General features: G+C 54.6%; 6 protein-coding genes across 6 annotated transcripts; 2 read left to right on the top strand and 4 right to left on the bottom strand.

The window, feature by feature from the left end:
* Window positions 1–1,464: 1,464 nt before the first annotated feature.
* On the bottom strand, window positions 1,465–9,975 carry BGZ61DRAFT_338043 (uncharacterized protein; the record flags this gene model as incomplete). The annotated part of the gene is made up of 5 exons (XM_046239088.1): window positions 1,465–2,531; window positions 2,615–4,230; window positions 5,066–9,031; window positions 9,120–9,350; window positions 9,677–9,975. The coding sequence occupies 5 exons, from the start codon at window positions 9,973–9,975 to the stop codon at window positions 1,465–1,467; spliced, it is 7,179 nt and encodes a 2,392-aa protein (XP_046111777.1).
* A 2,083-nt stretch (window positions 9,976–12,058) lies between these two features.
* BGZ61DRAFT_511678 (uncharacterized protein) lies at window positions 12,059–13,319 on the top strand (the record flags this gene model as incomplete). The annotated part of the gene is made up of 3 exons (XM_046252131.1): window positions 12,059–12,500; window positions 12,600–12,657; window positions 12,753–13,319. The coding sequence occupies exons 1-3, from the start codon at window positions 12,298–12,300 to the stop codon at window positions 13,317–13,319; spliced, it is 828 nt and encodes a 275-aa protein (XP_046111776.1). The 5' UTR covers window positions 12,059–12,297.
* A 2,880-nt stretch (window positions 13,320–16,199) lies between these two features.
* Window positions 16,200–16,655, bottom strand: BGZ61DRAFT_437405 (uncharacterized protein; the record flags this gene model as incomplete). Its single annotated transcript, XM_046244126.1, has 1 exon — window positions 16,200–16,655. A coding segment is annotated over one exon (456 nt), but the record flags the coding sequence as incomplete, so codon positions are not given.
* Window positions 16,656–16,696: 41 nt separating this feature from the next.
* Window positions 16,697–17,822, top strand: BGZ61DRAFT_437404 (uncharacterized protein). The gene is made up of 2 exons (XM_046244125.1): window positions 16,697–17,024; window positions 17,087–17,822. The coding sequence occupies exons 1-2, from the start codon at window positions 17,021–17,023 to the stop codon at window positions 17,680–17,682; spliced, it is 600 nt and encodes a 199-aa protein (XP_046111774.1). The 5' UTR covers window positions 16,697–17,020; the 3' UTR covers window positions 17,683–17,822.
* On the bottom strand, window positions 17,803–22,014 carry BGZ61DRAFT_407595 (uncharacterized protein). The gene is made up of 9 exons (XM_046243178.1): window positions 21,818–22,014; window positions 20,911–21,767; window positions 20,820–20,859; window positions 20,349–20,769; window positions 20,120–20,292; window positions 19,920–20,065; window positions 19,405–19,861; window positions 18,920–19,351; window positions 17,803–18,870 (listed from the first exon to the last, which is right to left on the bottom strand). The coding sequence occupies exons 1-9, from the start codon at window positions 21,887–21,889 to the stop codon at window positions 17,902–17,904; spliced, it is 3,567 nt and encodes a 1,188-aa protein (XP_046111773.1). The 5' UTR covers window positions 21,890–22,014; the 3' UTR covers window positions 17,803–17,901.
* A 113-nt stretch (window positions 22,015–22,127) lies between these two features.
* BGZ61DRAFT_437401 (uncharacterized protein) lies at window positions 22,128–23,512 on the bottom strand. Its single transcript, XM_046244124.1, has 5 exons — window positions 23,476–23,512; window positions 23,340–23,414; window positions 23,158–23,284; window positions 23,020–23,098; window positions 22,128–22,955 (listed from the first exon to the last, which is right to left on the bottom strand). The coding sequence occupies exons 3-5, from the start codon at window positions 23,233–23,235 to the stop codon at window positions 22,330–22,332; spliced, it is 783 nt and encodes a 260-aa protein (XP_046111772.1). The 5' UTR covers window positions 23,236–23,284; window positions 23,340–23,414; window positions 23,476–23,512; the 3' UTR covers window positions 22,128–22,329.
* Between the last annotated feature and the right edge of the window lie 1,459 nt (window positions 23,513–24,971).

Genomic DNA, 24,971 nt, shown 5'->3' with positions numbered 1-24,971 from the left:
CTTGTTCCTCCTTGGAACTTTCCCTCTTCACACTCTCTGTGTCAAGAAGATCTCTCGCTCAAGATCTGGCTTTTTTGCTTGCATTTGGGATTTCTACTTTAGTCAAGGCCTGAGGACGGTATGTCATTAGGGACATGGAAAAAACGAAATCAAATATGGTGCCTCCATTATGAGGCAGGCGCAAAGGATCTGAGCATATGGGGAAGGGCCCACAGAATATTCGGATGGGTTATCCCGAGTATATCAAGGGGACAGTAGGTGGTCGGCTTAACGACAATCCTAGGAGGGGAGAATTAGCGAGCATGGGAGTTCTTTGGTTATCTTGGTCCGGATATGTTGGCGTACATGGCTTGTGTATATGTATTTGTCGAACGCGTGTAGGAGTACTGGCCTATTTATTGGCGGAGGTGTGAGCCGGAACATGAGGGGATGGAGAGCCTGTCGCTTAAGGGGTTAGAACCACCTTCGGAACCTAGGACGATAGGGAATTCTGTCAACGAGGCGAAGCATGTTAAAGGCGCATCTGTGTTTAGCGAGAGCAGGAACGGGATATCAGCTTTAGACCTAGGCTAGAATGAATGGTCTCTTGCTATCAGCTAGTTCACATCCTTGTCACAGTGAAGAGGTTTGTTTTATCGGGTTCGGCTTTAGAGGAGTGAAGCACAAGCAAGTATCAGGGTCCTGGGCTTCGTATGTCTTGTAACATTCAGCTGCAAATTGTAGTGCCTTGGAATAAATTGGTGATCAGCAAATCAAATATGAATTCCCATAGTGCTTATTCATTCACAACCTCGTGGTTTTGATCTCCTTTGCATTTACTCTCCTCAGATTTATTTACAATTCATATCTCTTGTTTACTTTCTAGAAATACACATGCACACAAAAACCGGGCGAGGTAATTGGATACGGCCGTGTATCCACTCGCCAGGCATATATTTGATGCGTACAAATTAGCAATAGGTGTGCGTAAATAGCAACACAGAAACATGACGGTATCACATACTGCGGGCCAAAACAGGTTCATAGCCCGTCAACCAAGGGTGGCGAAGCCACTCAACAAAAAAAGGGAAGAAGATATTATTTCAACGAAGAAAGCATGTTCCGTTTCGCCAAAACCTTCGCCACCTCTCCCACGTGGATATAATGATGGCCCTCGGTCCACCATCCCGAGAAGCCCAAATGGCGGCTTTTGCCCAAGCAAGTTCTCAGTGCTCCCCCACGTGCTAGTCCCCACTGCCGCGCTAAGTCCGGTCGTCAGAGTTACCACGAGCACTGAATTGCCAATGCTGCCCTGAGCGCTAGATCGAGAGGAAGTGATATCAAAGGCTGTCCTGTGGGGGGCTAGTCGGTGCTGTTAATGGATATGGTGAGGTCGAGTGAGTTTTTTCGGTAGGGGTTGGATATCAATGTACAGAAAAGGATTTAAGTAAGGTGGATGGGGGACAGGGAGGTTGTCGTCGAGTGTTAAAAGTTGAAGACATTGCCCGAGCCGGGTATGTTCTGGAACATGTCGCTGAACCAGGGCTCGTCGAGGAGCATGCGCACTCCGTCTTCGTACATGCCCTGGGACCCGGGGCCGAGGCCCATGCCCTCGAGGTCGAAGCCCACGTTGAGGCTGAAATCGAGATTGGATGAGTAGCCGCCGCCTTGGGGGTCCATGCCGGGACCGAGGGAAGGGATGCCCGGGGCCATAGCGGCTGCGAGGTCTGCCCCGGGCGTATCCATAGAGGAAGGCATCGTCATGGTCGAGGACGAGCCAGTGCCAGGACCACCAACCGCAGGGGGAGTGGAGTTGTTGGCGGCTGTCGTGTCGTGGAAGAAGGGTTGCGGAGGCTGGCGGACTCCTCCAGGCCATCGGCCATACAGGTGACCCGAAGCATCGGGGGTCCCAAGGCCGGGAGTGCCAGCACCAGCACCAGCGCCAGTGCCAGTCGCAACTTCAGACAGAAGCTGAAGCGGCGTATTGGCTGCATGGGGATGTTCGCCGCTGTTGGCAGAACGCATGGATTGCTGCGCCGGCGTGTGCATGGTGGAGGGAGTGGGCGGCATCAACGACCCCAAGTCCTTGGCGTCCGACTTGTTCTGCTTATAGAACCAGCTGCGCAACATGACGAGGACGACGAGGAATTTGGAGGCCGGGCGGGAGCGGTCGTCGGCCGCGGTGGCGCGGAACTTGTCCAGCAATGCATCGAGGTGCTGAGCAACGCGCATGTCGTCTTTGTCAATGACGCGGCCAAGCTCCGAGCCTGGCGCCGATGCAGAGAAGTAAAGCTTTATCAGCATGACGAGGCCGTAGGCGACACGCACAAAGTTGAAGACGGGCAAGCATCGCACGGTAGAGACTTCCATGCCCAAGAAGGTCGTCAAGAGGCCGTCGATGGCCCCTAGCGATGCTGATAGGGCACTGATGTGAGCCGCCGAAAGGGGGTCTGCGTTCATGAGACCTTCGCGCAGCACGTCGGTCGAAATGGGCGGCCGCAACTGATCTGTTGGATCGGAATGGAGGGCCATCTCGTGCATGTACAAGTTGACTACATGAAAGCTCATCTTGAGGGTTGCTATGCGGGTTAGCTCTAGATCTCAAGGGCCATGTTCGCGGATGATGTTGACTTACGCTGCATCAAGTCTGGTTGGACCGAGGCGGTATACTTTTCAAGGTCGCGCTCCAAGCCCCTTAGGGCGTACTGCGTCCTTGCATCGCTGATATTGACTGAGACACTAGGGTCATCGAGCGCAAACTGGATGCCCACCTCCTCGGCGAGATGGTGTGTCCAGACGAGGTGGCAGAAGTACGCGTCCGTGGGCGCTGCATCAGGAGAAGTCTCAAGTATCTTGACACACTCGGCCATAAATGAGCTCCAGCGAATGAGATTCGGTCGATGCAGAGCCATACTGGTGTTAGCAGCTAGGAAGTAGCAAGTCAGCCATGCGCGGCGGCTCTCGATGCTTGTCGGGTCCGGCGGCGCTGGACGACGGCTTGAGTTGACCCTCCAGCTCTCCATCAGCAGCTTGCCACGGCGTTGAGGCAGCTTCTGGCCTAGGCCAATGTCGAGGGCCATGACAGCGGCAACGTGCACAAGCTGGTAAAACTTGAGCTCCTCAAAGTGCTCGGGCGGCCAGTACCAGATGACGGCCACTTGTAGTGCTTGAACCATCTCGACGCTCTTGTCACCCGTTAGCATGACTTTGTCGGCGAACACATGCATCAGCTCCTTTTGTAAACCCTTTTGAATTGCGGGTGACTCCGAGGTAGCGACTGCCATGATAGCCAAGAACAGTGTCGGTTTCGTCTTGCGCAGCTCTGCGACAGTGAAGCCAGGCGGGAACACGACGGCCGGTAAGTGTACGATCATCTCGTTGTTGTATCTCGCAAACAATTCCGCCGCTTTCTCCATGTCAATGATGCCGCGATCTACAATGTCGCCCTGATACATCTTTGAGAAGAAAGACGCCGGGTATGACGACTCTCCGCCTGCCTCTTCGTTACGTTGTCGGTCGACTCCTGCTTGTCCCTCAAACTTTCTCTTTTGCCCAGCCGTGGTCGTTGACGGAGTAGGATGGCCTGTCTGCTGCCTATCTTGCTGTCCACCCTGCTCTGTTGCAGGGCTAATCGGACTTTGTGTCGACGTCGATGGACCCCAAGTCGGACCCGCCGCATCCATCCATACATTCCTCATGGTGCCTAATGGCGGTTCCGGCGGCGGTCGGTATGAAATTGCTGGAGAACTGGACATGCCATGTCCTCCAGATGCCCTCGTCTGCAAGCTCGCCGTCAGAGCATCAATCTTCTTCTCGAGCTCGGCGACCCTGCTGTCCGTCTTCTTCTGGCGTTTGCGCGTGGGCATCGTGACGACGCAGTTCCTCCCAGCCTTGCGGCACCGCTTACATGGCCCCTCATCGTTGGGATCCGGTTCGCACCGCACCTTAAGCCCGCGACAGGCCTCGCAGGCCCGGGGCCGCTTCGGATCACTGCCGTCCGCGTCCGCATCCGCGTCGTGATGTTGCAAGCCGCCAAGGCCGGCCTCCGGCGCATCGGATGTCTCGGCGCCGTCGCCGTCGTTGTGGGAGGGCGGCATGAGACGGCTAATAGGGCCAGTCAGCTGACTAGACGGCGACGGGTTCCGAGATTGAGCGGCAGCAGCATTAGCAGATAGTGATTGATCGCCGCTGCCCGCAGCGAGTCGAGGATCAAGCTCCATCGGGGAAGGTTTGTCGCGCGGCCAGTCGTCTCTGGAGCTTCAGGGAGCTGGGATATGGAGGACGGCAATCTTTGGCGCCGAAGGTCCGACGATACTGCTCCCAGAATCGCCAAGTGAGTACATGACTAAGCGCTGGTCGGGACTACGTCAGCCGATTTCTCCGTCATCCCAGCATCAGTCCACCTCCGATGGACGTAAAGACTCGGGTTTTAGATTCAATATCAAAGTCACATTTTCAAGTCCGAAATAACATTAATCCAATATATCATGTCCAAAGCTATTTATGGGCCTAATTCAAAAAAAAAAATACCCATTTCTCATCCATCTCATCCCACATATGAAGCTAATGTGTGAACTACCGTAAACGCCGTGCAACCAGGGCAGTATGTTGCCATTAGACAAACATATAAAGGCCTCCAGGTCGCTCTCAGACCCATCAAAAACTCCAGTGCATCTTGAATCATGTTGTTTGTACATTTGCAATCTCTGGTCCTCCTTTCCAGAAGACACCATCCGACATGCATCCAGCCGTCCTGGAGTAGGGTCCTAGAGCACGTTTCCATCTCTTGAAATCAAGACTTCTCAAGATATGAATAATACCTCCGCCTCGACTCAAATTATGAATCGCATGGTACCGGAATTAAAATGAATGAAAAAAAAAACGCTGTAAAATGGTATCATCGCTGTTGAAACGAGTGGGTATGTGGTGAATGACAGAAAAATCAACGACCGGTCATTTCATATACAATTAAAATCGAGTTTCTTCTCGGAGGCGGCTCTTGGATCCTTGGTGCTGTGGCCCCACGAGGCCGCCCATGAAGATAGCGCTTTCACGGCGTCGGTTTGGGGTGTATGGCTGGTCATACCCTCCTCCCCCACTACCAGACTCTTCGTGGGATGACTGATAGTGCGGTCGGTCGTATCCAGGGTTCGTTCGAGCCGAAGGGTGGAGGCTGTGGACATCATAGCCAGCTTGTGGCCCGTATCCGTTGGCATTTTGACCTGCATTGAGTTGTCCGACATACGTAGGCTCATAGCCCTGTCGAGACCCGGAGGGAGGCGATGCTCGAGCAGCATTCGAGTTCCCCATGAGTGGTGGAGTAGGGGTCGACCGTAGATCGCGCGCGGGATCCTTGCGCAAATATGTGTGGGAAGAGCTACTTCCAGAGGTGGATGGACGAGCAGGTATATCAAATCGCGGTGGTGCATCAGCAAAGCGAGATGGCAGGTCGGGCTCGGAGACTGGCGACGGTAGTTCATACACCTCTGGATCAATACCAAAGATGTCTTCATAGTTCTGAAGGAACATGGCGAACACCGGCGCCGGGATGTTGAGGGTTGGCGAGAAGACGATACCAACATTGCGAACGGTCATCTTATTGATGTCCGAGTTGTTGATAATCTTGATTAGGAATCCAATCAGATACTTGAGCAAAGTCCCATTAGCCTGAGGAAGTCTCTGGACAAGCTCGTTGAGCGCGGCCATCTTCTCTGTGCGGTCTGTGATCTCGGTAGTCGCCAAGAATTCCAAGTGGAGGTCTCGAGTCAGTATTGTCGTCGGCAGCTCCCGGAGGTAAAGCTTTAGGAGACCCGCGATCGCATGGATATCGTAGAATTGTGGATCGGTGACCAAGTTGATGTCTCCCTCTGTGTTAAATCTCTCACGAAGCTGCTTGATGACGAGGTTGGAGCCACTGAGCCGGAAAATTCCCTCTTCCAGTATAGCATCCTTGGCGTCAAGGTACTGGATACAACGGTACATGACGGCAGGGAGAGGCACGTTCACATCCGTCGGCGAGCAGAATCGTACTGCCTCGGCCAATGGCACTCCAAAGGCCTGCCGAACGGGTCCATGATAGCCGTTTTGGGGCGGTGTTGCGCCAGTCTCGCTGCCGCCAAACAGCGAGTCCTGCCCATCTGAGGATGAACGAGTTTTAGGTCCAAACCCAAAAAAACTACGTTTCCTCTGCTTCTTCTCCTCGGTGGTTGGGATAGAGAGGCCCATCTTGGTTCCCCAGGAAGTGGAATCGGATATTACATGGGGGTCCTTCGGTGCCGATATGAGCTTGCTGGCTTGAGTTGCTGAGAGGCCCTCAAATCCATGACCTTGGTGGTGGTCCGGAAGCCCACCAGATGTCTTGGGTCGGGCAGGAGTGAGCTGTGGCGCGTCTCCAGCCTGTGTTGTGTCATACCTCATGCCGACGAGAGTGTCTGAATCCGATTGATGGTGGTTAGACGGCTTGTGACCCGCCTTCCTGCTCTTGGCGGTGCCTGGGCGTTCATGTGGACCCGAGGGTTGACGGTCATGGGCAGTACCAGGCCTGTTCGGGGCCTCAGAGTCATCGGGGTCGCGGTAATCAATCCACTGCAGCAATGCTTGAACCCAACGGTCCCGCTCTCTATCGCTCTCAGCGCACAGTACATGCTTGACATGGCTGGTTGAGTCCTTCTTCTTCGGCTCCAAGATGAGGAAAGCATGGCGATACTGGTTATCCAACTCCTCTCCACTAGCCGCACGAGTTGGAGAATGATTATCGTTATTCTGGGACTGCTTGCCAATCTGGGCATTCTGAAGCTTGATCGTTCCCAAATGGGCCCCTCCAGGAGTCTCATAGTACTTCAGGTGAGGACCATCGAGTACAAAGAATCTCGCCTTCCAGCCACCAAAATTCTTGCCTTTCTTTGTCAAGTAGCCGCTGCGCAGGGCTCGACCATCAGGGCCGGTCTTGTTGCCGCTGATCTCGGAGCCTGAATCACCTAATGAGACAGCGTCATCAGAATTCGGCGGGAGCACGTTCGACGATAGGTACTTGCACACTTCAAGTGCCGTGTTTGTGTCAAATGGGGTGTTGAGCATCTCATCCATGTATTGCTCCAAGATGGTCCTTCGAGCGTCCAGCTTTGCTGGTGCATGTCCATTGAACAAAGATCGCTCGGGAGGCCTGGCCGTGAACGAAGCGAATTGCTTCAGCCGTTGGTCTAATTTCGCAACTGACGCTGATTCCTTCTCAACGCGCCACAACTCACCCCCGTCGGCACGGGAGATAATGGCAAGGGTAAACACAGGGTCCTCTTCAAGCTGAGTGAGCGACAGCATGCTCGCTCTGGACGGCTTCATGCGCGAGGAGGCAACCTTTACTTCGATGGAAGGCAGTGCATTGGGCGGGAGTAGGAGATCGGGGTACTCGTCCGTCACGAGGCCCTTAAAGACCCGTGTGCGTTCAGTCGGGCTGGATCTATTGGCTGGGTTATCCGCAACTCCCTGCCCAGCGATCTGGCTGCTGGCTTGTACCCGTGGAGACGTAGACCCTTGAACAGTGGCTGCAACTGCTGGAGTTGCCAGGGGGGTATTTGGCGGTAGAGGGATAGGCTGGCGGGGAGGTCGCGGGGACAGAGGAGCGGAAGGGAATTGAGCTCCATTCCTTGGCGATAGGGGAGGCGAGGTAATCGGTGCCTTCAGGTTGAAAGGACGGGGGCTAGCGGGGAGGCCAGGACTCATCAACGGCGCCGTGATTTCTCTGGGCTTTTGGACACTGAGCATGCCGGCTAGCGAAGCGGTGCCGGCGTCCTGCATTAGTGGCGGAGGTATCGCACCAGCATCGTCGCGTGGAGACCCGGGCTGGCTGGACTTGTTCTTCTTGGATGCGCTTCGCGCCGCCGCCTCTTTGAAAGCAATGATTTCTCGTTCCCGGTCATCCTCCTCTCGGGTTTTTCGTCGGCCACGCTTCTCGTGCACAATCTCATCAACTTCTAAAATGTCGTCATAGTCCGAGTCACTTTCGTCCTCTTCAGGGGGAGGAATTATGTTCACAGGCCGGTCTTGCTTCAGCTGAAGAGGTGCGGGCGGGGGCTTTCGTGGCGGGGGTGCGGGAAACTGGGAAATGCCCTCGTCAGGTTGTGGTGTCGCCTCAAGCACAGCAACGGTGGGAAGGTGTCCCTTCGGGGGTTTCGGTGGTGGCATCCTTGGGGGTTCGCTGGGTAGACTACGTGAAGGGGGAAGTGAGAGGTTGAAGGGAATCTCCTTTAGCTGTTGCTCGGCCTTCTCCTTGCGCACCTGATCGGCGATCCTTTCGTCCTCCTCGTGGTCGAACTTATCCAGAGCATGATCCTGGGGTTTCGGCATAGTACGAGCCGGTTGTAGGATCTCGCTAACCGCAGATGGTGGCGGGTTCGGTTGGTCTGCCGGAGGTGTGATCGGATAGGGTGCCATCGTCACATCGATGGGCGAGTTCTTTGTGCTGTCTGAATCGAGTATGGGCGAGTCTGGAGCAATGATGCTGTCCTTGGCTCGTTCAATGTCCACTCGGGGAATAGTCATGCCGGGGAGAAGAGGTGCGTGCTGTCCTCTTCCTTTGGAGCCGGGAGCCATGGAAATGGCAGGAATGGCCATGACCTCTTTCAACTTTTTTCTGTACTTCTCCTTGTCTTGAAGAGCCCTTTCCAAATCCTTGTTCAATCCCAATATCATAGCTCGTTGCTTGTCGACGAGGCGCCAAAGTTGGGAGTTCTGCTGCGACTGTGACTGCTTTTCCTTGAGTAGATACTGGATCACAGCCTCTGGGCTTCCGGCGGTCTTTATTAAACGAGCGATATCCGTGGCGCCATTTTGCACATCCTGGGGGCCGTTGGCTCCTTGTGACTTTGCGGAGATGGCAGATATGGCTGAATCGATTGACGAGTTGCGGGGAGCCACCTTGTGGGAGTCGGCCTGCGCCGCTGCTACCGGGCCAGCCATGGCCGGCCGGGGAGTCGAGAACGAGCCTTGGAAAGGCTTCAAGATTACAGGATCAGAGACGGTTCGCGAGTCATTCGAATTGCCGGTGTATGGTTGTCTGTGAGGGGTTGATTGTTAGTTGAAGTGCAGCGGGATGAGAGGTTGAGAATCGTTGGACTCGAGCGGTAGCCGTTGTCGATACGAACCTAGCACTCCGAGGTTCCGGGGACTCTGAATCGGAGGAATCGCTGTAGAAGGCGGTCTCCTTGGGTTGTACACGGCCCTTCGAGGTTGGCGCTTGGTCGGTTGAAATTGCCGGAGAAGGTGGTGGTCGGAGAGGAAAAGCAGCGGAACGAGGGCTTGGACTCGTGGGACCGTAGACCAGGCTTTTGCTCGTTGACAGTGGGCTCGAAATGGCGGGTCGGGGAGATCTCGGACTTTGAGGCTTGTTAGTCAAGGAAGGTTTGGAGTGGTGGATGGTTCCACGACAGGACGCCAGAGGATCGCAAGCCACAGAGGGGAAGCGCAGGTAGAGGGCACGAGGGACAATCGGTCGCCTCGCACAACTTCAACCCAGGACAAAGCCGACACATGTAACCAAAGTTGGGGGAAAGCGACGGGCGTTGGGGAGAATATGTGTGGGAGAGAGGAAGTGTGAGTAACAAGCGAACGGTGAAAGTGGCCAGGAGGCCTGGGATCAGCGGGGAGCCGGGGGGGTGTGGGGATGGAATACGGAGGGTGGACTTGAGATGAAGATGCTCACCTGGGAGCCGGCGACAAAGAGCCCAGCGGCGAGAAAGGCGAGTTGGAGAATGTTATGCGACCGACGGTTGGACTGTCTTGGCCCATAAAGTCTTGATGGGAGTGGAAATGATGCAAGTCATCGGCACGAGCTTCCATGGCCGCTTCAGATGAGATAGCATGCGTCGAGGCGGAGGCGGAGATGGCGACGTAGCTTGTCGTCGTCGTCGACGCAGAGCCAGACGCAATTGCAGCGGCGACAGACGGAGAGGCAGAGGCTGTGGGAGCGGCTTGGTCGCTCTGGTGCGCAAGCTGCGACATGGTCCGCTATCCTCATGCAGCGGGACACATCAGCCAATGGGTACGTGCCGGGGCGGGAGGGTGAGGTTTCGAGATGGTCGCTGTGTGGTCAAACCGCCGGAGCAAGGTTGTATGCGACACAGGGCGATGCAGTGCAGGTCAGCGCAGCAGGAGGAGTCCGGCGCCGGGTTTCGGTTTCGAGGGTGGAGATTCTGTGGTGAGTGTCGAAGTGGTGGTGTGGTGGTGTGGTGAGTGGCCGGCAGCAGAACACGACAGTCCGTCCGGTGCGTCTGGGCGGAGGAGGCGATAAGCGCAAGGTATGGAACAACGACCAAGCGAGGTGAGGCGAAACGAGGCACGGCGAGGCAGAGAGGCCGGGCCAGGGGACGTTTTGGTAGTTAGAGAGCGAGAGTGGTGGCGGAGATGGCAGCGCAGAGTAAGAAAAGAGTGTGTGAAGTGGGATGCCAGGTTGGTAGGGATGGGGGGGAGTAGGAGATTTGGGACGGTTTTGGTTAGGTACAGGCGGTAGGTGGCAGGCCGGCACTCCAGCCTCTAAAAGGTAGTTAGTTACTGGATGGAACGAAAGGCGCAAACAGTGCAACGAGTGCGCCGGTGAACCCAACGTAGAAGAGCTCCGGGAGAATGGGCCAGAGAAGCCGACAATGGACTTTCTGGGTTTGCCTGGGTTGTCTGGAGGCTATCTGGCTGGGTCGAGGTGCATTCACCGGTACCGCTGGACCCTGCTCGCTCCTTGCTTTGGGGGGAGTGAGGCTTGACTCGCCCGTACTATACGGACTACTTCTTACCGACCGGCTGGTTGGGAATCCTCCCCTCCCCCCCTATTTCTTCTTCTGTGGCCGGCAAGAGTCGGTGACTCGCTTCTTTGTCGGCAATCCATCCCACTACACTACACAATCCTACGTAAGATACTCCGTGCTACGTACAACACATAAACGACAATAACAACATCCGACCCCAGCAGTGATCGGCTGAGGTGACGGTGGATGGCTGGCTGGATGGCTGGATGGCTGGATGGCTGGATGCAGTCGTTCGTCGTCGTAGCGCAGGAGACCGGGATCAAGGCCCCTCGCCGTCCCGTTAGCAGCAGCTCGGCAACACTTGGGCCAGCCAGTGACAGAGGCCCAGAATCTGCGACAGAGCGCCATACCACGCAGTAAAGCCCCAAGACTCCCCGAAGGAATAAGGGGTATCCCAGTAAAAGTCCACGGGACGCCGTCGGAGCAAGGAGCCAGGGACAGCTTTCCCGCTAACTGCCACTAACAAGAAAATTGAATGGCGCTAACAGAGCCCTGCAGGGCCACTTGTCGTGAAGCATGGCTGGCCATTGACGCACAACGCTAGATGCTGCTCAATGAGACAGGGAGCGCGCGTGCGGGCGGCATCTGCGGGGAATCGATAATACTACGTACGTACTGTATGTACGGGTAGCATAGGCCATGATACGTCAGTAATGATGATTTTCGAGAGGATGCTTTGGGGGGCATTGGAAAGAGTTTGGGCTTCATTCCCGCCAATCGGTTCGCATAAGACACGGGACATCCCTCTGGGCCTAGGACAGGAACTCAAACTCGAACTGGAACATTAGCTAGAATACCCAATGGAACATCAGCCGGAACACCAAACTGGAACTCCAAGAGCTGGAACTGGACCTGGAACTGGGACATTGCTATGGTGGATCACGGGACGTTGCGAGTTCCCGTCCAGGTCGTCCAGGGGGCACATGCCAGCGCCATCAGCGCTCGTCTATTCCTACCTACCTACAGCACGCTAACAGCCCTCCGGCTGCGAGGAATGCAGAAACAGGGGGTTGTCCACCAGCCAATATTGCCAGGTACAGTGCACTATCTCTGTTCCTTGCGACGTAGTACTGTAACGACGAAGAACGAACTCTAGCAAAGAGAAGGAGAGGGGGCTGGGCTGGCTGCTAACGCTGGAAGCGAGCTGTTCATTTTCATTTTCCCCCTCCTGCTCAAACACGCAGCTTTGTCTCCCCTCACGTCAGCCAAAACGCAAACGCACGCACGCACTCACTCACTCACTCACTCCCTTCACCCAAACTCTCATCAGCCGTCACAAGACAAGCCATTGATCTATATTAGGAACCCCGGAGCCACAGTAACGTAATTGGGTTTCTGTAAACATCCAAACGAAATGCACATCATGTGCGTGTGGTCCGCTGTCGAAATGTGCATAACAAGATAGTGATAGTGGATTTTCCAAAGCTTCACTTAGCGCCCGGATGTCTCTCTCATCAGTCTCTCAACCACTGAATGGAACTCGCCCACAACAACCTGCGAATGGCCTTAATTAAAAGTGGACATCATGGACCAGGATAATCCCCCATGTCCCGAGCCCCTGGTGTCATCGTGGGATGCTTCTTCCAATCATCGCCCTGGTGCCCGCTATGACGCTGGGGTCTCCTCCATCCGCCCCGGTCCCAGCTCTTTGCCGCATCTGGAGCATTCAAACAGGCCAGCCCGTGGCTCCAGAGCGCCTCGAGAGTCGGCGAGACCACCTTTGTGTCCGTGAGTCGGGAAGGAGATGAGGCTAACGGCAGAGACGGGAGAGAAAGAGAAATAAATAAAATAAAATAAAATAAAAAGCAATTATAATGCTTGCAACAGCAGAAGCAAACGATATATCCCTGCATATGCACAGGACCACCGGGTCCTCTCCCCCAAGGTAGACACTGCATTAGCACTGCAGTTGGGATGGAATGGCCTGAGATGGGAAAACACGTTGAGATCCACTTCCCCTTTATTAACCATATCCACCAGAAACACACCCAAACGGCAGTCCTCCACCAAGAACGAGGGAGACACGAGAAGACAAGCGCGCCCACTCACCAACACCAACAAGTCTCAAGCCAAGTGACCACCAACCGCTGCACGTGTCCCACTGCCAGACGACAGCTCCGCTTGCTGCAGGTACAATCTAGCCCATCTGGACTGGCCCGGAGATCTATCCCATTTCATCCAATATTGTCCACTGCTCGCGAGGCCACCATCACGTCAACCACCAGTGCCATGGTTGTCTTAGCCGCCTGCTCTCAAGAGCCAATTTTAGCTACAAACACCACCACCATGCATGATAGAGTACCTCCTTCGTGCGGCAATACTCCATTAATGCTAGCTCTTACTACCAAAGTGCACAAAATGGTGGTAACGACACCACTTCTGACGTTGTTTGCCGAACTTGAATCACCCTTGGAGCCACACCGAAACGCATGCCAACGCGCATCCGCCCGTGACACATCGCCCGCAAACACGAACCCTCTGGATCAAACTGCAAGCCACCTTGAAGACGTCACATTCGGGACCCATCCCGTCTGCATATTCGCCTAGTTCTTGAAACAAAGAAAGCACGAACTTCTCTCTCATACTCTCCCCGTTGCCCAATTGTCGAACCAGCGCCACATGCCTCAATGCGACCGGGAGTTCCCAGCCTGGGGAGACAAGCCCACCCACGCCATCGGATCTAGGCCACACATACGGACGCAGTGGCCAGAGAACAAAGGCCGGTTTACCTGCAACCAAGATCCAGGCCGAGGCCGAGATATTGGCCACCCCAGCCTCGATGGGGTAGACTGAGCATTCTGCCCGCTGTAACACAGGTAGGCACACTCTCACCAGGCGAACCTTTCCATCTCTGCCGCCACAATGGCATACGGCACATTGCTCAGCAGTGAGGCGCACCAAGGCTGGTGGAGATGGACCCTCTTGATTGTCGGTCATCCACCCCCCAACCGGGACTGGACCCAGACGAAGTGAAACTGGACACGGAACTACTACAGACTAGCGAGGCCCACGATCTGACGCCTCAAGTATGAGCTGCATGAGAAACATCCAACTAAAAGGACCCAACTCCCGTCCCCTTCAGATGGGGAACGGGAGAACCCACCAGCGGCTGACTCGTAATCATCACGGGTCCTGGAATGAGGAATCTGTGTATGAGTGTGCTCAACTCCCGTGCCGGCTGCACCGCGGCCTTGGTAACTACGCCGCCGGCACTCTTCTATTCAACTTGGCTCTTTCTACCATTTTACTCCGCCGACTGTCCCTGATCTCCACGTGACCCATCGCGATGTCGATGTCATGGTCAGTAGGTAGACCTTCTCCATTAGGGAAGCTAATACCAAAGGCGCCGTAGTCTGCCCACGACTAATCAAGATACGAAGTAGGTAAGGTAGGTACTTTAGAAATGGCCCGTCCGACAGAGTACCCAGACGCTTAGACAGACCGCAGTGGCCATCATCGAGGTGACAACCCAAATGAACCTGGAGACAGTGTCAGCCCGGATCCAACGACGCTCCGAGGGCCTCGACAGCTCTGCCAATCGCCGACAACTCCAATTCACATGTACCCCAGCCTGGGCAGGCGGTGTGATGAGAATCAAGCCAGCTGTGCGCCTCATTTGCCGTCGGGGGAAGGGCGGAGCATTCATTGCGCAACAAGGCGGGAAGAAACCCCCTATTTTCCCGCCCCAGTGTGCGCCATGATGAGATGAGCGCCATCCCTCATGAGATACCCGCCCGTTTACTACTTGATGATCCCTGTCGCTCCATTACAGACTGCAACCAACCTGGTGATGAGTTGGATCTTCACGCAGCTGCCCGCCGAGTTTCAATGCCGCTGCAATGCCGCTGCACTGTCGCTGCCAACTCTCTGCGGCCCCTTGGGTCGTATCGCTCTTAGACCTCTATTGATCAGTCAGTATTTATTTTTATTACACTAGTCCTTTATTACACTGGTCCTTCCCGCTGCGACCCCGTGGCAAAGACAGCGGCTGCTCAAGCGGCGCCTTTGGCGCTTGTACCATGACGCCAGTGCAATTTCATTGTACTTCTCACCATCGACGGGTTCCGAAATAGAGCCCGCTCACCAGCTGTCCGCCATCCCAGGCGCGTAGAGTACGACGGGAAATATTTCGACCGTTCATGATTTGAGGGTCCCTTATCATAACAGCACATGATGATCAGCTCCTAGCGCCCCCTTGTTCCCGCTCTCGGGTCGTGCGGATCGGCACAGCAGCGCAATCCTGTTGGCTCCCACAAGTCTCTGCAGCTCTGACGATCTCCAACTCGTTACACAATCACAGTAGCACAGAGATTTGGTGCCGGATGACTTTGCTTTTCTCGTCGACGGCGTTGCTTTTTGTCTAGGGCCGAGAACCGACGGTTGAACTCAACAGTGCCGGGCTACTGTAACTATGTGGGCTTCGTTGGCACCATTTGACAGCCGCCAGCACGCCAGACTCCAGGATTCTATCTGTAGACCCTTTACGAGCTTGACCCTTTCATTCCGGAGAGTTTTGAGGCAGAGTCGTCGCCATAATCTTATCCGTGCCCCTGATCATCATGAGCCCCCCCTCCTCTGCAGCTTGTGGCACTGGAAGCGATGCTACCCTCCGCAATCCTCATCTGTTTTCAGATGCCGTGACAGAGCGCAAGCAGCCACCATCGGTTGTCACAATCCTTGGTACACTGGTGCCCTGCATCCCATCCTCAAACAATTCCACCAGATCCCGGAGAGATGCCCAGGCCGTGAGTGGACTCACCCTTTCAGATCGCCGTTGACGTGGCCATGCTCAGATCCATCATCCCACACCTTCTCCTTCCGGTAGCGACCCCTTAACCCATGCATTTGATGACAAGCTTTAGGCTCTGCCCCTGGTCCTGAAACCCTTGAAGCTTCGATGGTCTCTCGGTTGTCGAACCGGTTTCAGGGGACGGCTTCGGTGGTTGTCGGTTGGGTGGAGAGGACAAGGGTGGCCGAGATGAGAGGGGCACCCGGGGTGGTGTCCCCGGAAGTGGAGGTCGCCGAGGGAGAGTGGCCGGCGATCGACCGGATGTAAGGCGGATGGTCGGCGGCCGGTGCTCCGCAGCTTCGGAGCCGATTGAGTGGGTCTTCGGGAGGAGGCGATGCCGAGTGAGGTATCACCACCACCATCGACATGGCGACAGAATGCGTATCCGTTCGTCGAGAGCTTACGTGTTTCGCAGTCTGTATCCAGAGGCTGCATCCATCTGCAAGCGATGGTTTCTTTTCCCTTGATCGGGAAAGTCGCTTGCCGCAGGCTCACCATCTACACAGCACAGCCTAACCGGCCGTAAACACGAAGTTCCCAAAAGCAAATTCCCTCATCCAACACGGTGGTCCCCATCCTCGTCGTCCCCATCCATCGTCATATCCACTAGGGTAAGGCTTTTTTGTCGTCCCTCATCGTCAATTACTTCCCTGGCCCGTCTCCCATCGCGACTGGCCCAGCCCTGCGACAGAAACGACCCCAAGGCGCAATCCCCAGGGTCCAGGGTGCAACGGCGCGGCGCATGACTGGCCCAGGTCACACAGAGGCGGAGATGGTGTGAGGCCCACCCACTGGCGTGCTGGACCTCGACTCGATTGACTGGGCCGGCGCTGGGCGGTCTTGCAGTGGTGGTTTTGCTCTGCACTGCCCAACTCCCGGCGCCGCGCAGGCGGGAAATCTTGTTTTCTGCGGGTGAGGGGCCTGACGTGCATGTGCATGCCCGACGTCATCGGCTTCGCCTGGTGAGCAAATGCCACCGCGACCCGGGCACGAACAGGCAGAGCAGCTAATAAAGGATGGAGGATGGGGCCTGGGCCTTGGGCTGACACTGGCTGGGCCTCCTGAATGGTGGATGGCGGATGGTGGATGGTAGAAGTTGCCTTGCCTCCCAACGGTAACTGCGTAGAAGCCGTGGCGTATGCGCGTGCCCTCTCCCTCTCCTCTGTTCCTAGTTACATATAAGATCGGCCCTTTCTCTCTCGTGCTCTGGACTTGATCTGTTCGCCACCGACAACCATCCCGTCATCCATCCAGTCATCCGGTCAGCCAGCCGTCTCACGTGGATCCATCATCATCATCGCCATTACGCTTACCTGTCTGTACGCCTACCTGTCTGTACTCTTCGCACACCCGCAAACTGGCCCCCATTTGGCTTCCTACTCCTGTCCAACATACACTACTATTTTCGCCCTCTGCCTAAATATACGTCGCTGTAATTTTCCACTGATCCGCCTTCGTCATGGGTAAGCCCCCTCTCCATCACCCCGCTATCCGGCCGCAAGCATCGCTGACGTCACTTCCGCAGTCACTCGAGAGTATGAAAAGAAGAGGCTCTATCTCCACCACCCGGAGCCCGACTATGCCGTTGTACGGAGCCGCGTCACGCGCATCATCCCTGCACCGGCGCCGCCGCCGCCGATGATCATTGAACGGCCTGCCCTGCCACCTCCTCCGCCTCCGGTTTTCATCCCCCCGCCCCCCGAACCAAAGCCCGAGCCAAAGCCCGAACCTCCGCCGCCTCCTCCGCCGGTCGTGAAGCCCATGCCGCCTCTCCCTCCGCGGCCGCCGTCGCCACCAGATGATCCCATCGAGGTCATCGCCGTTGACGTTGAGCCGTCTCACAGGAGGAAGTCCTCCAAGTCGCGCTCGTCGCGCTCCCACAGCAGAAGCCACCGAGGACGAGACCGCGAAGTCATCATCGAGCGGGAGAGGATCGTCCCTGTACGCGTCCCTGTTCCCGTTCCGGTCCCCGTTGAGCCTCAGTATGAGACGTTTCGATACGTCGATGGCCCTCGACGGCACGCCCCCTCACCTTCCCCTCCACCGCCTCCTCGGAAAATGATCACTGAGGATGAGCACACGAGAGTCCACATCCACGATCGGGAGTACTACAGAAGATGAGCAAGATGGTCCCAGAAACAGACGGGTTTTACTTTAACGGCCTTATATGATATGATAACGATTCTGGCTATGTTATTTTGGGGTAAACAGGTGTATCAAGACGGTGTAATACGTACGAATGGAGTTGAGGCAAACTGAAATTTATTATTGTCCAAGTTCATCTGATCTCTATCCGAACAAGTGATTTCAAAATCCCCCCCGTCAGCTCCCAACACTATATCAGTATCCCTCAGAACGCGCCCGGCCCTGCCAAACAGATGTCGGTGCATAGTGCTCCTGGGTCCTGACCCGTTGCATGCCGGGATTGGTGCCAGGGACATACTGGGCTGCACCATAATTCATCATCATAGGACCAGGCATACTAGCCGGTGTAAGATAGGACTGATCGACCGGCTGGGGCATCATGACGGGCCCTCCGTACACGCCCCGCGATGATGACTCTCGTGGCTTGCGCATAAACCACCGAGCAATGTTGCCCAGTTCGCCCATCCACCAAAGTCCCGCGGCGATGACAACCAGCGTCAGCGGTAGTGCGACGGACCAGTACAGCCACTGCGAGGACTCCATGTCGCGGACATCGGCTGTGTTCATGCCGAAGATGCTTGAGACCGTACTAATCGGCAGGAACACGATAGTGACGAGCGTGAAGGCGAAGATGGCGTTCTCTTGTCGGTCCTTGGCGAAGCTCATCTTGAAATTGATGGCTCGCTCAAGGTCGTTGGCGTAGTCTGTGTACCTCCAGAACTCGAACTCGCGCTGCTCGATGAGCCGTGAGCATTCCATGAAGAACAACCCGCGGAGGCCACCCGCGTCTGTCGAAGAGAGCTTCGATGCCGATGAAATTTCCTGAATAAACTCGTCGTCGAGACCCATATAATCGTTGGCGGGTCGGATAACCGCCATTTCCTCTAAGCCAGGCCTCAATGCGTATTGTGATCGGGGAGGAGGGGGAGGGCCAGGAGCTGCATCTGTATACCTGTCCCTCTCCTTCTCCCTCCGTATGGCCGCCTCTTCTCTATTCTGTAAGACTATCTTGTGAGTGTCGAGGGCTGTGAGGGAGTTTCGAATGTTGGAGATGATGTTCCGCTGCCTCTTCAGCGTGCGCTTAACGGCCGAGATTTCTTGCTGCACAAGATCAATCCGATGCTGGTAGGACCTGTCTGACTGTTTCGACATGATCGAATTTTCCTATGACCATCAGCAACAATGAGCAATTACATTTGTCATCTTAACTTACCAGTGAGTTGAGGTACTGCGAGTAGGTCTCGCAGATATCATCCGACTTCCCAACCTGATCCTGAAGTAGGCCAAACGTCACCAATGAAAGAACCTCAAGGGGCATCATGCTGGTCCTCTCTAGCAGGCTTTTGTTGGGGAGCGAATGCATTAGTTTCTTCATTCCCTGCTCGAGCAGCTCTCTCATCCGAGATGTCCGACTGCTCCATCGGCTGTGGTCCTGGGAACCGTAGACCATGCCCATGACCACGTACAACCATGCAGTCACGAACTCCCGCGGTGCCTCCACACCATCACGCTCTGATTCGGATGCATGAGACATGATGTTCTGGAACGCAATAAGGCTCGGTGTGAGGTTCCTCAAGAATCTTCTGATTTGGGGCACAGTATTATCAGTAATCGCGTGCGTGTAGTTTGGTTGTAATTGTTTCAACTGCCGGATATTGTTAGCTCAAGTCACGGCAATGTGTGTGGGATAGCACTTACCTCCAGCATGTTTCTGATGGCTCCCCAGAATTTGCCTGATGTTGGATCCTCAAAGTCCCGCGGGAGGAAGAATCTATACAAAGTCTCCGTCGTGTTGAAGATGTCGATTTTCTCCTCATACGCACGCCGCACATTATCGGTACCGTCAGCTTCGACAATACTTGCGAGCGAATCAAGATATGCGTGGCACTCCTTTCTTGTCCCCGGTTTGCAGTTTTTGTACGCGCTTCGATTCGAATATGACGTGTCCTGCATCAAGAACATGTGGGCAGAATCAAGCTGTGTCTTGACTGTACTGCTTTTGGCAAAAGCGGAGGCACCTTTGCGATTCGTCTGGGGTAACATCATGACGTGAATGAAATCGTCAGTGTCGCTCTCTCTCTGTTCATCCCCAGAGGTTGTTTCACTCTCAGTCTCTGGCTTTAGGACCGCGCGCGGAGGTACATCAGGGAGGCATCTGCAAGCTCGTTAGCTTAGCCTCACTTATATAATAGCTGAATACGGCGCCACCTTACCCTATTTTCAGTGTGATTTTGACACTCGACTGGGCATGTGAAACTAGTCGCAAGATCCTGGGCCACTTCGCAGCTGTTATGATGTGGTCTTGATGCCAGAACTCAATATTCTTAGGCCAGAAGGCTTGGAATTTCGAGGTAAAAGCCTGGATGATTGTCAGACATATATACAATACACGAATGGGGTTTATTTTACTTACAAACCATGTTTGGCACTCGTCAGCTGCCAAAGACCAAGCGACGGAGTCACCGTAAGAAACCAGGATTTTGCCTTGATTGTCCGTTGTCAGATCTCGAGAAGGCTCAGCGTTGACTTTTAATATATCTCCTTGCAGATCAGACTGAGACATAGTTCCACAAGTTACCAGTAGACCTGTCAGATTTCATCAATATTAACCATATCCGGTGTAGTGGAGGTAAATCCCTTACTGTTGTCAATGACGACACACCACAGCTGGGCTATGTGAAAGCACTCTCCGCGTTTAGCATTCCCTAATTGGCAGACCGCTTGCTCCATGTCCCTCTGAAGAGTGCTGCGAGAGTATTGAGCTTGAAGTAAAGTCTGAGCCGGAAACAAGGACAAGTTGGATGCCGAGAGCAAACCCGAGTATTGATCGAGAGAAAAGTATGGTATGCAGATCCATCTAGCTGACCCTGTGACCGCTTCCCTCGTCGCGTTCTTATTTGTCAGTGATTTAAGAGGAACCTCGATAGATCGAGGCTCGACGTAGCCGACCTTCGCTCCTTTGGGGTTATGTCGCGATTTAAGAGAGCTCTTGACGTCTCCTCGAAGTCTCGTTACCGCGCGCTTTTCCAGGTCAGAGAGGCCAGACACGCAGGATATCTCCATCTAAGGATTGTTAGCACCCGAGTCACGGCGAAGCTCCACAGAAGTTATACCCATAGCTCCTCAAAGTTCATAACCTCTTGGCGAACATGTCTTCTAAATGTCAGCAGAAAATCCCGAAGCGAGGCACCTTGCAGGACTTACAGCCACCTAAACAAAGACTGTTTGCGGTCGTTGGTGCCATGCACTGCTGTCAGTGTCGCGCTGTGTAAGCCACCAAGCTCGGCATTCCCTGTGTACTGTGAGGTCTTGACAGCCGTAGCATGAGCAGTCCTCGGCTTCCCTCTCTCATCCTTCACTGGTACCCTTTCATCCGTCTCCGGTGACTCAGTGTCAGAATCACCATCCTTTGATGATTCAGTGATGGACTGGGACATAAGGTCCAAGCTGAACTTATCGTAGGGATCCCAGTCATCACTAGATGCACTGGTCCGTCGATAGGGCCGTTGTGCACCGTATTGATCGGCAATGTATGAGGGAAAGCGGTTGCGTCCAGAGGCGTACCTTTCTGCCATTGGGTCTTCGAATCGAGAATAGGTTGGTGACCTGGATCGGGACCTGGATCTAGGCTTGATTGCATCACCGTAGGAATAGCGGTCTAAGTCGGCATCGTTATCCCCGTAGACTGGACGACCCATTCTGGGATTCGGTCTCTGGTCCCAATCATTGTCATAGGGTGGACGACTCGGTCTGCGATGTGGTATCTCATCCCACGCATCGTCGATAGGCGGAGGAGATTCGGTGATTCTCGTCTCCTCCACCATTTCATAGACAGTAGTGGGTTCAACATCCTCGTTGGCGTCTCGGATGGGTACTTCCTCAACGACGCGTGTTCGTCTGGTTCTGGTCACCGGCGACTCGAGACGAACTGGCGAGCGCGGGCTAGGTCTGTCACCGCTGTCGCGCCGGTAGCGCTGTCTCTCGTTTACAGGGCCATCGGCGCTTTCATGTGTCCCGCGTCTTGCGTGGCCTCTCGAGTCCTGACGGTATGGTCGCCGTTGCTATTGCGGCTCAGTCTAAGACTCAGGTGTCGGGGAAATAATTCACGTACCACGATGACTTCTTCTCTCTCCGCAAAGCGAACATGAGAAGAACGGCCTTCTCCGCCATCACGTTGCGCCATTGTTCATAGAAGACAAAGGCCGTATAAATACAACTCAACCTTTGAATCTAGCTTGCAAGCAGATAGATGCTGGAGGGCAACTTTTTATGAGCGCGTCGCAAGAGCAACTGCAACCGGAGTGAGGCTGGCAAGTGAGGTTACACCTAGCCTAGCGCTTATTGTCAGTTTCGGCACGGACCAGCCCGTTTGGTGGGCTGGCCACTAACCGTCACTGGAACAACCCCTGGAACCGGTTCAGCTCTGTCAAGCCCATGCCATTTACATATCCAGCTGACCCTCAGCTGCAACCCTCCACTGTAATAATCTTTCCAAGCTGAATGTTGGTATAATCTATATACAAAAGGCTCGTTTGTAGCCAGCTTCCTCGCCACCCCTTTCTCAAGCCATGTCTCAAGCATTTGCTGAGAGCTGTCGCATTATTTGAATTCTCTTAGTTCCATTCACAGCGAGCTACCTCTTCGTCGGTAGCAACTTTGTGCCCTTCCTCTAGACGCCAGCACTGTCCGACCAGCAGAAAGATCCGTAGTTCCAGGGATAACGCACTCGTTCTTGATTGTGCTTTCCATTTCCTCCTTCGCAAACAGCTTTTCGAGCGCGGCTTCGGTCGGCACAGGGCTCTTGGTAGTGGGATTGTTTTCTTTCAGGAGTCGACGATATTCTGCCTGGTCCAGCAACAGCGTGTTTGGAAAGTGCTGCCAAGTCGTTTGGAGGAGATTTATGAAAGCAGGATGTCGTACTAGCCAGAAGAGAGTGGTGTCAAGGACGCTTACCATCGCCAATCTCATCGGCATCATGAGAGTCTGAGAGCCTTGGGCGTAGAGAATGTCCAGGGCGTTCTGATAGTGCCAGGAGAATTCCACCCATTCGCAATCGTCCAGGTTTTGATGGAGATAGCGCGTTGTCACCAAAGTCCCAAGCTCGACGGATGTTTTTTCGACGATTCGGAGAAGGTGAGCTGCCATCCTACTCACCCGCAAGAACACTGCTGCACAGTATCCCAGAACACATCGTGGAAGGTGGATGATGCTCCAGGGACAATTTGGATCAATGTCGCAAATCTCGATTCCTGTTTAGGTCCTTTGGTTAGTAACCTGGATCTTGGGTTGCCAGGAATTGGGCCGGAAACTCACTCCCTGTGTACATGAATCTCAAACAATGCGCAGCAGCCTCGGCAGTACAGCCCAAGCGCACTTTGACCGGGGATCCATCCTGTGAGCGACTTGTCAGATCTCTTCATTCACAACCAAGAGGGAGGTTGGGCGCCGTACCAAGTTTGGAGGGGGGAGATTGTCGCGAAACCAACCTGATTCGGGTTCCACAATGTTGCGGTGGACTCGAAAGCTCATCGTGTCGGTGTGTACCACCACATCCGCGCCAAACGGATGTTTCCAGAGACTGTCGACAATATCAGCCGTTGGTCGAAAGACGCCAGCACACGGGGGAGGCCAACCTCTCTGTGGCGCGCGGAGCAGCTGCTTCAAGGATGTGACGGGAGGTTTCTGAACAGGTGGAAATGGAGCATGCTGTAAGTGCAACCTGTGAAGCGTCCCCTGTTCGGGGGCAAGATGATGCTGAGGATGTTCGAGATGACCTGGTAACTGCGCTTGGTGCTGGCAGAGCGGCACTACTGGCGTTGGGCAGCGGCGGAAAGTCATCGCAGGCGACGGTTCTTGTTTGCGGGCGAGCCCATGGGTTTGTTCTTGGCGGAGAAGCTGGCCGCAGCTTTGTTGAGGCTTGGGGCTTCCTAGAAGATGCAACTGACGATGCACCGGTCTTCTTCCTCGGCCTTCCATCGATCGACAGCCGATCCATGGCGAAGATGCACCTAGGTCAGAGTAGCAGTATGTTGAGTTGAGTCTTTGGTCGACCTTTTGAGGTCAGGAGCACTTCAGTTCGACAAACAAGTGAGCAATGAGCGCAGGCAAATAGCGCGGCGCGCAGGGGCATTTGTGGTTGCATGGGAGTATTTGTGTTGCACGGCTTTTTATAGCGACGCGCTTCCATGGCCGACGGCTCTTGGTTGTGAATCATGGACCATTTTCCTCGCGGGCTGTCGCCAGCTGTCGGCCGGGTGTCTACTCTGGGTCTCTGAGTCCGCCCCGTGAATGGTTTCTTGTGAGCTGAAAGGCGGAGGCGGAGGCGGAGGCGGAGGCGTCGTGGATCGCGGGTGCTTGCAGCTGCACCGCACAGCAAATGGCAGCCTGCTGTGACGGGACGTCATACTTGGCATTGGTGATTATAATCAAGCCACGATGACATTGTACTTAACAACCTGCTGGTTGGTTCAACCAAGCCATCACGTCGATCACATAATCTTTCATGGCGAGTCCGGAAACCCTCACTTCAGCAGGCAAGGTATAGCCCAGTTAGCGACAATCCGTGCATGTTTGCTCAAGCAGAATGAGCAATCGCTTATTATACACATGCCAAGATTGAAATCCTAAACACTGTCAAAAGTTCCTCACGTGCTTTATACGTCTTCCGTTTTCCCAGCAACTTTCAGTGGCAAACCAGCACTTCTCAATCATCTCCTCTCGACCAGTGTGCTTCGGACTCCCGATTCTCTTCAACCTCATTTCGTCCAGAATATAGGGACAGCTGGCATTGGCACCTAGTTTAAGCACTGTGGACTATGTAGATGGTTCCTAGGGAATCGGTCTCGTTCTTGGTCATTCCAACGGGTTCCTCTACTAAGTGCCGATTTGTCTCGATCCTGAATTGGCCCTCTAGGGTTCCCTAGGCTCCACCAAATAAATATCATGTTAAATTTACCTGCATCGCTATAAACAGTCAAATCTCTGTGGCTCCTTTAAATATTCCAGAAATTTGCATATCAAGTGCCTCGTTCGTTCAATTACACCTTAGCCATCCATGGTAGAGGCTCGTTGCCGTTGAGACTGCAGGCAGCCGTTATTGGCTGTGATGACGCTAGCCCCGGTACAGCGATGACCCCTCCAGGCACTCGGCGCCGCCGCTGCAAGCTTAGGAATCAAGTAGACTTTGGAGGGGCTCAGCGCTCTTCCCATTCCCCAGTTCTGCCACACCGTCATAACCGCCAAACATAGCCGTCCCAAATAGCCTC

Source organism: Ilyonectria robusta, assembly GCF_021365365.1.
Source record: "Ilyonectria robusta strain PMI_751 chromosome Unknown BGZ61scaffold_1, whole genome shotgun sequence".
Taxonomy (NCBI): Eukaryota; Fungi; Ascomycota; class Sordariomycetes; order Hypocreales; family Nectriaceae; genus Ilyonectria; species Ilyonectria robusta.
This window is presented reverse-complemented; position numbering and strand designations above follow the sequence as displayed.

Bases quoted from the DNA above. Each gene is read 5' to 3' on its own strand.
- BGZ61DRAFT_437401 (XM_046244124.1), bottom strand. From the start codon at position 23,235: ATGAGCTTTCGAGTCCACCGCAACATTGTGGAACCCGAATCAGGTTGG. The intron at 23,099-23,157 runs GTACGGCGCCCA...AGTCGCTCACAG, and splicing joins ATCTCCCCCCTCCAAACTTG to GATGGATCCCCGGTCAAAGT. The intron at 22,956-23,019 runs GTGAGTTTCCGG...GGACCTAAACAG, and splicing joins GAGATTCATGTACACAGGGA to GAATCGAGATTTGCGACATT.
- BGZ61DRAFT_407595 (XM_046243178.1), bottom strand. From the start codon at position 21,889: ATGGCGCAACGTGATGGCGGAGAAGGCCGTTCTTCTCATGTTCGCTTT. The intron at 20,293-20,348 runs GTAAGGGATTTA...GAAATCTGACAG, and splicing joins GTGTGTCGTCATTGACAACA to GTCTACTGGTAACTTGTGGA. The intron at 18,871-18,919 runs GTAAGTTAAGAT...TGATGGTCATAG, and splicing joins CGCAGTACCTCAACTCACTG to GAAAATTCGATCATGTCGAA.